We start from the raw sequence: 12,497 nt of genomic DNA on the forward strand, positions 1-12,497 counted from the left end.
CCCTCGATATCCTTGCTTCTTGATGCACAGCTCTGAATTCCATGTGCCTGTGGAAATTCCCACCCACCACCAGGATTGTCCTGCTGGGCTTCTCTGTTCTGATGATATACAGCTCTCAGTAGCTCTCAAACTATCCCTGAATAGAAACATGACTGACACCAACACAGCCTTAGCAAATCCCATGGATGGTTTAGAACACAAAGAAATAGTGAAAACCGATTCTATTCACAGGTAGAATGTAATTAACAACTGAACACCAACTCTTCGATCACTGAACGCTGTCCTAAGCTCGTACAACCACATTAATTCATATGTACAGTTGCTCCACAAGGGAAAACTCATTATGTAAACTGTTCAGTATACAAAGGGGTTTTGTTAAGTACTAAATAGAAATCAGTTCGAACTACTTACCCTTGGGGATCTTAGTTCTATTTCTTCTTTTTCACTCTCACTGCTGGAATAATTTTCTTCTGCTTCTTTTTTTACTTCTGTTGGAGGCATTTTTTGTTCCTCTTTCACACTTTCCTCCATTGGTTCCTCGTGTTTCTGTATGTCTTCTACCACTTTTGGTTCATTGTGATGGATGGTCCTGAACTGAATGTTTGCCGAACGGCAGTATTCTTCAAAACCATAAAGATACCTATAGGTAGAAATAAAGATTCATTTATACGTTTCACCTTGTGTTTTTTAATTCACTGAAGTGCAAAAAAACCTATTTTTCTGCTTGTAGGGAAGAGCAGGAGGAGTAGTAACTTCAGGAAAAAAAAAAGCCAGAGGAGGTTTTGAAATGAAACAGTTCCACACACAAGTCAAGCAGCGAAAAAGAAAACTCTGCATGTACACACAGGTGCTTCTCACACATTTAACTTCATCTCTGTCCAATTAAGAACTCATGACAGTAAAGCTTACGAATATGTACACTGTTTTGCAAACATACACTGACAGCTAAGATCAGCCCAGTATTATAATATGGGCATACAAACAAGTTACCACATGGTAACGAATTGTCGTGCATCGGCTTGTCCTCTGGTAACTGCCTGTGTACACACTCTAATCCAGTTACAGATGAGAGAAGTATGAACTAGCTTATCCCTCAAAGAATAAATACGTAAATCACAACACACCATCATGTGTCCATACAACATCATTACCTCCACTGTAATAGCAACTTTGCACACGTTTATTTTTTTATCATACATACTCTTCTCTGTAAAATACAGACCTTAAACATGTGCCCGGTTCAAATCCCACTGAAGACAGTCTGAATATTTTCAACTTCATCAACATTAACACGAGTTGAGTCATTAGCGATCCCTATTCAATCAGCCAAATTTCCTTAGGTTCGAGTCAAGAGAACCTCATTCTCCCCTTTCACTCAGAAAGTCCAATTGTTTCTCGCTCAAAATTTCAGGAGAATAAATAATTAAAACAATCTTTATTTAGAAAATGAGACTGAAAAATGTAATTCCTAAAACGTTTCCACTTCAACAGTTATAGCCTCACTGAAAACCAGGGGTCAGAATAAAAAGTGTTTGCATTTTCAATTACAGTAGTAATTTTGCTACTCAATACCGTCACATCACCATAGCAATGTACACTGGTTATGCTCTAAAGCTATTACTCTACAGACGCCACACAAAGATGACATTTAAACATGCTGCCTGAAACACATCTTCCTCTACCAACATTTGTGAGGAAGTTAAAGAAACTGGTACAAAATTCTGCTCACAGCATGCAGCATCTACAGGCTTCAAAGAGCATGCGACTGAGATCAATAACCACAAATTGCAAAGCTGAATTTGCCCAAACCTTTTTGCTCCTAAATAACTGACTGTTATATTCTGAAATGGCAGCATCACCTGCTGAAAATAAATGCTTCTTGATAAGAAAATGAGCAGGATTCTACTGTTTTACAGCAACAAGAACTTATCCGGTCCTGACCACTCCTCCTTTTCTCCATTGTTTCAATCCTTGGCACTGGAAAACGCTCAAAACTCCTCATTAACTGAAGAATGTCAACTACTGTTTCATTAAACTATCAAAAATGGCTTTAATATTGTTCAAGTTATTAAAAAAAACAAACAACTAAGAATGTTTTCACCATTATACAACAGGAGAACTTACTTTCTATAAGCAGTTTTTACATTGTAGGAAGCAGCCGAGTTCAAAATAGGAATGCCAAGGTCCATATAAATTTGCTTCCATACAGCACCGCTCTCAATCTTTGATGGGGGAAAAAAGAAAAATAAAAAAGTAAGTTTTCAGGTTTTGTTAGCCAAGAACATTAAGGAATGACACTTAACACAGACACAGTTCACAGCCTTTAAGAACGATGAGACATGTTTAGTTTAGGAAACATCCGACACTTACATTGTCACACCCACCCTGCTGATATACCAGTCTAAAAAGTTTGAAGAGATTAAGGTCCTTGTAGCCCAGAACAGGTGGTTTGTTGATAGGAGTACCTAAATAAAACAAAGATAGAAATAAAACGTTATCACACAGAACAGAAAACTGCTGTTTCCATTCCTATAGCGCCCACTTGATTACCTGGATACACACTCTTCACACTTGACACCTTTCTACATTCTAACATCTCTATTTAATAGTTCTGTATGTTTCAGTTTAGTAGTTTCCAACCCTTCTTTTGGATACATCACATATTTCTGGGTGGTTTATTAGCATACTGCCACCAGCTGCTTGATAACTCTGATTTCTTGATCTCCTTTCCAGTTTTGTGCAATAATCCCTATCCAACTGGCTGCATCCCACTGTTCCTCTCTTGAGGGTGGGGGCAGCCAGAATTGCAGCAAACTCTGCAGAGTGCCTGATAAATGCTGGAATAGAGCGATGTGTGAAGACAGTAACTCAAAACACTGTGGTCTGAAAGGAATGTGAAAGAAGCAGAACTCTTCTGAACTATGAAAAGATACACAGGCAGAATGTGAAACAGCACAGTCCTAACAGGACGTGAATATTTGGGACAATTCTGAGAAAATGAAAGAATTTGACTCAGATGAGTGGGAATTATATAAAAAATAATTTCAAAAGGAGAAACCAAGTGACTGGGGAAAGCAGCTGCCTGTGTAGATGGTATTCATCCCAGCATGGAGGAATATCAAAACTCTTCCCTGCTGCTTGTCATCTTCACGCAATTGTATTTGGAATCTTGAAAATAACTTAATTTGGGAATACTGACATGATTATATGAATCAAAATATTCTTAGCGAGAGAAGAGAATAAAATGTAGAACAAATCTGGTGGGAACAGATGTTGCTATAAGAGCAGGGGGAAAAAAAAAGGTAGACGGGCAGGGGGAAAGACCCAGTCCTGAAGAAGACATGCATATTGCTCGCTCAACATGCTAGCTTAAAGATCAGTTTCTAGACTGGGACTTCAAATTCAGTGCACAAACACTTTCTTCTTTCTCCTCTGCGGATCACTGACGTCATCTCTCTACTTGGTTCATAGTAGGTTTGGTAAGAGTGTTTAAGAAAGGCAGCAGGGAAGGAAGAAAACAGAAAAGGGGGAAGAACCAGCCTACTAGAAATTTGGATTTTACACAACCAATGTAGGTTTTTTTTTTTTTTTTCCTGAAATAACCTGCCTTGGAAGAATAACAGGCTGTCTCTAAAAACACTGGTTCTACACAAATGGCCTCAAAATGCTGTACTGCAGTATACCCTGCCGTAATACACGATCTGTGATAAGCACCTGGCAATATTGAACAGACTTGGAACTCTTCTTTTATTATTGAGTGGTCAAGAACAGACCTCACTCATAGGGATGCAGAGCCTCTTTAACAAAGCTAACCTGATTTTTTATTTTCACTTTAAAACCCAAGAAAATGTACTTTAAAAGGAAATAAAGGAGAAATATTCTGACGCATTCCATTGTAGTGTCAGTCTCATCAAGACTTCAGATATGAACAGCTTATGTAACAGTTCTCCCAAGTCAGCAGGTACATCCTGCTCTCTATCTATACACTGCATGTGTACTACCAATGGATGTCTTACCCCACAACTTTGACTGCTCCAATTTATAACAGTCTCACCTAATTCTGTAAAGAAAAGCATTTAAAATACATTGTTTTCTTGTTCTAGCTACTGGACAAAGCAGAATTTTGTTTCTTCAGGTGAGTACCATGATTAAGATGGTTCTGCAAGGAGCTGAAGATGGCACATCTCCTATTATCTGCTGGTTGAATTTCATCATCCGTGAATAGCTGCCTCAGGTTCCAGCCTGAGATTAACAGCAGCAAAATTCCCAGCCGTGGCTGTCACAACAAGAAATCAACCAAGAGCTTATTCAACAGCGATTGTTAACACAAAAAAGGTTTTGTAAAAGCAAAACAAAACCAGAACACCTCAGGGGGGATTTATGTTTCCTTTGTGCACTGTGCTTCAAAGTATTTGAAGTAGATCTGCCACATGTGAAAATGGGGAGAAGTGTTTATCCTTGACCAGACCAGCTCTTACCCCGGTTCACTGATGTGAGAATATGCTCATAACAACATCCATTACATTTCAAGATACTTTTAAAGCTATTAGAAAAAGTGGACTGAAGTTTTTTGTTTGTTTGTTTTAAATAATTAATTTGCTATTACCTCTGTCTTCCATAAACTTATAAAGCTGTTGGAGGAAGTTGTCCCTCTCTTCAGGATCAAGCTCTTCCTCAGGCTGTGAAAACAAATGCAGTCATAATGAAAACAAAGCATGCAAAGCAACAATTGATTTGTATAAAAGCATAATGGCAAAAACTAAATCAAAACCACTTTCCACTTGGCCCTACACTCATATGATGGCGAAACATCCAGAAGACAAAATCTCCTCGGGCGACTGAAGTGGGTACCTCAAGAGGACAAAAAGGAAGTACAGGTTAGAGAAAACCTCAATCCATGACAGAAAGAGCCTAAGTGTGATCCTCAAAATGAAAATACACCTAATACCTGATACTAATACAGAAAAGATCTCTTATTTACAGGACCAGAGCAGTTCACAGGAATGCTAGTTTTTTTTTTTTTTTTTTTTTTTCAAAGCTCATATTTGGAAACACTTTTACAGTCACTTCCACAATTCTCTGACCACTTATCCTCTGTAATTTAGTATTATAAACTCCTGAATCTTATCTTTAAAACTTAACTCCTCAAAGAAACTCTTACAAACTTTATGGGAAGTAACCTAAACTGTATAACAAAGATTTTATTCTTTGCAGGTGAAAACTGTGAAAATAAAGTAAATTTGGGAAGGGGAGAGAAGGGGGGAAGACAGAAGGCAAGAGGAAATAATTTCCACGTATCTACATAAACTTAACAGCATTCTGAGATTCTAGAAGAGACCCAAAAAAAAATATTTTCCCTGCAACACTTTACGCATGCCACATTCTTCCTGCCAGCCTGGCAATCACAGGGATTGCTGGTAAGGCAGTTTGCTCAGGGAAGACTGCAGCTGTCTGAAAGGAAAGACATACAGTACGTGTCAAAAATCTTACCCTTACATTATTAAAAATAACAGCAAAGTCACACGCAGTTCCAGAAGGAAACCAGAACAGTAACTTCAGTTTCAGCTTTCTCTACATTCTGTAAGCTTTAAGCTTCGAGGCAGGAAGATATGCAGTAAAATGTAAATGTATATGCTACTGCCTTGTTAACCAGAAAGCAATCTGCCAAGCATCATGAATTTCAGCCCTCTCTGCTTCAGTGAATTCTAAGCTTCAAAGCCCAACAGGGATCACCTGTAGTCAGGCAGAGACGGTATCTGTTTCTTATTTTCCCATTTTTTCTTGTGAAATAATTTGAGGAAATTAAATGAAGAATCAGAACACTGCACAGTATCATCTACCATTTACTCATGCTGTGTATTATAGGGATTACATAAAGAGAAACAGTTATCTCAAGAATTATTATGTTCTTCCAGGTTAAGCAATGAATTATTGCTATAGAAACCACAGCTTTTTTTTCCTCTTAACAATCTAGACTGTGAACCAACTTCACGATCGAGAAATTTCTAACAGCTACTGTAATGTTTACCGATTGAAGGCAATACAACTCACACTATACTAACTCAATCTATCTAAATAACAGCAAACATTCAGAAATATTTCTGAATACTTGAACTCAAACCATTTCTTTTACATGGGCATAATGCCAAACCAGAGCTGTAGGTCAGAACAGCAGAAGCGCAGGTTAGGAATAGCATTCTTGCAGACAGAACATTAACCATTTCACTGACACCACGACTTTTCACCTGAAGAAGAACAAAAAAGGAAGGATGAAAAGCTTTTACATTCTTACAGAAGCAGGACAGAAAACCTGCCTGCAATATTCATTCACCTACGTGAGACACCCTGACTGCTGCACCTCCTTCTCTCTGGTGACAGCAGGAGCGAGGCTGGCACCCCTCGACAGGAAGAGTCTGACTCGTGCCCGGTGCCCACGCCAGAGAAGACACTGACTCCTTCTGAGAGGTGACTTGAATACGACCTGAATGCTATCCCCAGAGGAGTAAGTCATGGACTTTTTTTTTTTTCCCCCCCTAGTGACTAAAATTTTGTATTTAAGAAAAAGAAAAAGAGATGAGAAACTCAGGAGAGAGATCAACCCTTCACATATATTATTACTGCAACATTGAGACACATGGATTTTTTTAAGCGATCATTTTTTTCATCAAGGTTGTTTCCTATTTGTAACTGGGCATAGGACCTCCCAGAAGCGTCTGATGTTTTCTTTAACTATACAAAACCATCATCCAAGATGGTGAATCAGCATTCTTCAAAGCTGCACCTGAAGTGAAGAAAACCCCTGAGAAACACTGATGCCACAACCTGCCATCAGTGAGGGACTGAAGAGCTACAATTCCCCAAATGTCTTTCCAGCAAGCACTGGGACAACGTTTCTCCCCTCCAAAACTTACTTCTGTATCCAGGCACTTATACCCATTTTAGGTTGGGCATAAGTAAGTTCACGGTGATGATTCTTCAAAATTAGTTTTCTTTAGAGCATTCTGTCTCTCCATTCATTTTTTCCCTACATAGATGTTGAAAAAAGAGAGACACTACCCAAAGGTAAGTTCTAGCGAGAGGCAAAACAGTATGAATTTTTTAAGTGGCAGAAGTTCAAAAGTGAGACCTTTTTGTTGTTCATCCAATATCCATAACTAAATGCAGCATGAAAATATTTGTTTTGTTGCAGGGCAAGGCACATTTGAATTTCATAAAAAACCAACAAAATGTCCGTTTTCAATTAAAAAAAAAATTAGGGTGCTTGAGATGTTGTTCCTCCTTTCTAACTAGCAGATCCCATCAGTTAGAGAATACTGTAAACACTGAAAAATGAGAGCAGCAATAAAAAAACAGGATCTCTGTATAATGGATTTCCCATTTCCATTTCATATGACCTTCCAACTAATACTAACAGCACTTGTAAGTATCTTGTAAAAAGTATTTGGTGGTTCTTGTTATCAAAATAAGCACAACATAAAACCCACTGAAACTTGCAGAAAACTTGTAATTGGCTTTGCTTCATTTACTTTCAAGCCCCTTTATTTACCGGGAGCTTTCCCTCTATCTTTAGTGTGATTTTAAAAAAGAATACAGCTCTCTTACCCTGACTCATCATTTACTCTCCAGGAAGCTATTAAAGCTTCTGTGGATGCTAACCTGTGGAGCTGAGCGGGAGCAGAAAGGAAGCAGCAGCTTGTTTTATAAAACAAAGAATGAATCCCTACCTACATGATATACTCAATCACCACTGAGCCGAGGTACCAGGGACAGATCTTTCTTTTAATGTTATTAACGGCTGACAATACCATAAACTCGTGTGAAAGAAATGCAATCAAAGAGGAAGAACAATGTGTGCAGGATCTGGAGTTCAGAAGAGTATGCCATCAAGATAAGGTGCCAGAATCAGCGTAATTCTGTTGCTTCAGAGTATTTAATTACGTTTTTGTCACTTGCGTATTTGCTTTCTGATACTGAGTTTGAATGCTAATTAAGGAAATGAAAAGAATTAAACTGACTGCAACAAGTTAACAGCTTTATACCATGTGAAGATGAGAGAAGTCTTAAAACGTTCGTTTCTATTAATAAGAACCAAGAATCCAATCATCCTCAGCAGTGGCTCTCCCAAGAGCTACACCTCAGTTTGTAACCTTTTCACTCACCTTTGAAGAATATTCTGAGAATGGCTGTTAGCATGACATTGGGAGCGAGAAATTCTTTTTTAAGAACATTTGCTCATGGTATAACAGGCCGTGCTTCACAGTAGCCAAACTCCTACACATGCCTGTTTAGTATTTTTTTTTTAAATACATAGACCACTTCTTTCTGAAGGCCAGACTTCTTTAACTTTGAAGTTACAGTATTTCTGTACGCAGTTAGCTTTTTCTATATTTTCTTACATACACATAGGATGCAGCAGAAACGCACAATTGAGGTAAGGTGTTACCTGATCACTTACAGAGAAAAGGCTACATGGGAAACAAGAACTACTCTGAAGTGAAACTTAAGTATTATAACTAATAGATGACCACCACCGGTCATTTGGAGGATTCTCAAGGCTCCTAAAACACACCACGGATTTCATACACTCATCCTTCTTTTATGAACTTTGTGCTCATGAAATATATGATAATGGTTATCGTGAGAACTCAAATCCTTGCTCATTTGCAGAACGGCTACATTGGAATTTCTTCTGGCATTTTCCCTGCTCAAAAATGTAAAGCAATTCTGACTGCTGTTGTGATAGAAGAACCCTAAACACTTTAAGTTAATGCACGCTATTAAACCTACTCCACGTGTCTGTCAGGTGACAGTCAAAATGAAGAATGAAAGAAAAATCCCCTAAGCACACACACGGAGGTGCTACAACTCTTTTTTTTTTTTCAACGGCAAGAGAAGCATGGAGACAAACTAGCTAGATTATTTTTTCTGACCACGTTAGGCATGTTCAATTAGGAGGGGATAAAGTGAAAGAAGAAAAACTGTACTAAAGCGACAAGTTGGAAGTCTTTCAAAGATGGTATTATAACCAATTCTACAAGTAAGACAGAAATCCCCTTTTCCAGCTCATGATGCTATAAGATACAGTTTTGAAACTTGCAAAATTCAAACTCTAAAGAACAAATTCCTTACTTTCATTCTGATCTTACATAAATAGATCTATTAAGAACACGTACTGCGTACTGAAAATATATTTCAAATAACTGTAGGTTGAAATCGTGATTCCTTCAGAAACGGAAAGGCCTACAACAGGGAGACTAAGAGCACCAAAAGTTGCCTATATATTCCCTTGTAAAATGGCAAGTATTTAATTACTTAATCCTGAGAAACAAATAGGCATGGTTTCTTCCCTGACAGAACAACTTACGTAGAAACAAATACAGTAATATATGTAATAGGATTTATAATAAAAATCAAGTCATGCTCCAAAAGCTTCTATTTCCATGTGGAGATGCTGGAATTCAGATTTTTTCTTTCTTTCTAACTGCAGTGTATTCTTTGACTGCCAAACGTCCCCTGAAAATACAGCCATCCCTCTTATTCTGCCATGTTGAAAAATGGAGAAAAACCAAGAGATACCCAGATTCTTATCTGGAGTCAACCCAATAGAGTGATTTTTTAAAAACTTCCATTTGTTAAAGATTTTTTTCTACAGTACCTCCTCATTTTTCATCTTTTGTGACAAAAGCAACATCTGTTCTGTTACTCAAACTTCATATTGTGAATCAAAAGTAATCCTGAGTTGCATCATATGTTGCAATTATTGCCAAAAATCCAGCCATTTGAACATGCTGAGCAACTCACTGTAATACAACCCTTCGTAAAGCCAACGACAAGCAATTTCCACGTTTTCCTCCGTCACAGTCAACTCTGGGCCACCCAAGGCAGTTACCAGCAACGAGGATTGGCATCTCACCACCACCACCATATTGTTCCCATTCCTCAGAATATGAAAGACATCACAGAACAACCGTGTAAACCCTGAAAATAATAATTCTAATTGTGCTAATTCTACCACACTCTGCATATTTCGTGGAAGGCAGCATAATTAGAAAGACAGTCTCTGTCAAAACAAAGTTACAGATTTTAACCCAGCTACTGGAAAAATAGTAGGATCTATTATCACCAGCTACAGCAGGTCTCTGCTCCATTATCATTATAAAAGATTCTACTCCAGAAAAACAGGATCTCTTCCATTCTCACGATTAGGCTCTTCTGACTGACTTTATGCTCTCATTATATATTAAGTAGGCCTGGGCCCGTTTGATTGATGTGATGAAGGCCTATCGTGGCTGGTCAGCAGCAGGCCAAGCCTTGACAGCAAAGCTGCTGTGCATTTCAGACAGTGGGAGCGCAGGGCGTGGAGGAAAAAAGAGCATTTTGGAAATCTCTCCGTCACATCTCCAGCTACATAGCACCTTGCAGTTCTAAAACAAAAGGTTTGCTGAGAGTATTCTGGCAGAGGATGGACAGAAGCTGTTTTGACCTTGATAATAAAGGAGGAACTTTACAAAAGGTAAATGCAAAATTTGAGTAATTCAACATTCGCAGTGAAATACAGGCAAGGCACTACCATTCATTTGTCAATTCTGTTTGCAACCGTTATCACTGCCCTTCTAAGGGAAAAGAAAAAAGGAAATTATGACAAAATTCTCGAAATGATCTTTAACTGCAGTATCTAGCTTGGCCCACAATTAAAATAAGATTATGTACGGTAACAGTTGAATCAGGAATTTGATTGAATTGGCCAGAATGACAGTTCTGCTCTGACAATCTATAAAGATTAATATCTATCTCCTGCTACATAGCTTCAGCATGAAGATGCTCACCTTATTTTTATATCTCTGCCTGTCACCTGGAATTAATGGATTCCACAGCTTTTCCTATCAGCACACCTACCTGTCCGGAATCCTTCGCTTCACTACTCTACGTTTAGATTATTCCTTAAAAATATCCCTATTTCTTTTATAGAAATGCTTTTTTTTTTTCCTTTAAAAAAAAGCCACCAAGCTCCCCCTCCCCCTTCTTTGTTTGAAACACACAGCACTTTTATGCAATAGCCATGAAAAATGATTTTAAAAACGAATACTAGAAAACCAGTACAGCAATCCCTGATTTTTAGTGCCTGATATTCTGCAATTTTAGCCAATGTTAATACAAACAGACCAGTACAGACTGCAACAGTTCACACCCTGCAAAATGTGGCCTATTCAGTCCTTTTCACTGCAAACAGAGGAAAAAACCCAAAGGTTTTTTATATTCTACACACATTTAGCCTTACATTTATCTAACCAGACCAGTATTTTCATATAGACATCCACTCCATTTTGCAGAACACCGTTATTAAGGCATAAAATTAACACCAAAAATAGATTCTTATTGTCTTTTTTTACGTGGAAAGATCGACCCTGGTTGCATGCTCCACCAGACAGTTCACAGATCAGAAAGCTGTAAAATCTACCTCAAACCCCCATTCTCAACAAAAATGTTAACATCACCGATTAAAACACAACGTCCTTACCTATGAGCTGCATTCTTTCAAACGTAAAAATGCTTTTATTTCCTTTCTATCTAATCTGCCCAGTGCCTGGACATAATTTCAGCCTGCCTTCCAAATATTTGCTTGCTTTCTCTCGCACTGCACGGCATCCGCAGTTACACGGCATTACTTACATTCTCTTCCATAAAAAAAAAATCAGACATTACATGAAAGGAAAAAAAAAAAAAAGAAAGAGACAGCCCATTTCAAAGCATCTGGCAAGCCTCCCCTGGCGGGCGGCCAAGGCTCAGCTAAATCTTCCCTCTCCGGGCGAGCATGCTCACTGGAAACCAACAGAGTGTTGCTGAGGCAACACCGTAGGCAGCCTCCAAGTATGAACAGCCATTCTGTTTTCGCTGTGACAAACCGCATACTACAGGGGAAGTGAAAGGGAAACGATATTTGACCTTCCTCGGACGACAAACTTCGCCGTGTTTTTCTAGAGAAAAGAACCAAACGTTGCCAAGCGCATTGTGAAAATTACCAAAAACACAAAAAAACGCACCCAGACGCAACCGAGGATGCCCTGCCCATCCCCACCTCCCCCCTCCACACACACTTTATTTCTAAATTTAACATCAAGGTTAAAAACAGGTAGCAGAAATAAAAGGAAAATACGCAAATACATTTTGTTGACATGAAACCTTCACGAGAAAGGAACAACTCAAAATATTCCAACACAGAAAAACATTTTTACCATAAGTTTCAACTGAACATTAACCAAAATATTCATCCACTTTGTCCCATTCCTAACCTGTAATATAACCTGTAATGTTCAGAAGAAAACCCACTGTGACTCACTTACAAAGGTAAGTACTGCACTGCACTGCTTTCAGCGTCTTAGAAAGCAAACAGCTTTAACAGCCATTATGCACTACCTCACTCTTTGTCAAGCTTCTATTTTTGCTTCAGTGGTTTAATTTGACCTTTTATCAAACTAATTTTCAGAAACAAGCTACTT

The 12,497-nt window shown here is 38.4% G+C and overlaps 1 protein-coding gene across 2 annotated transcripts in view; it reads right to left on the bottom strand.

The window, feature by feature from the left end:
* ARID4A (AT-rich interaction domain 4A) overlaps positions 1-12,497 on the bottom strand; it is a 48,071-nt gene that overhangs the window by 12,606 nt on the left and 22,968 nt on the right. For both annotated transcript variants that reach the window (XM_035551509.2, XM_035551508.2), the window contains exons 12-15: positions 4,607-4,679; positions 2,371-2,465; positions 2,125-2,222; positions 412-640 (exon numbers count right to left, since the gene is read on the bottom strand). In XM_035551509.2, the coding sequence (XP_035407402.1) occupies positions 412-640; positions 2,125-2,222; positions 2,371-2,465; positions 4,607-4,679 (495 nt within the window). The remainder of the gene's footprint in view (positions 1-411; positions 641-2,124; positions 2,223-2,370; positions 2,466-4,606; positions 4,680-12,497) is intronic.

The sequence above is a fragment of the Cygnus atratus genome, chromosome 5 (assembly GCF_013377495.2).
Source record: "Cygnus atratus isolate AKBS03 ecotype Queensland, Australia chromosome 5, CAtr_DNAZoo_HiC_assembly, whole genome shotgun sequence".
Lineage (NCBI taxonomy): Eukaryota > Metazoa > Chordata > Aves > Anseriformes > Anatidae > Cygnus > Cygnus atratus.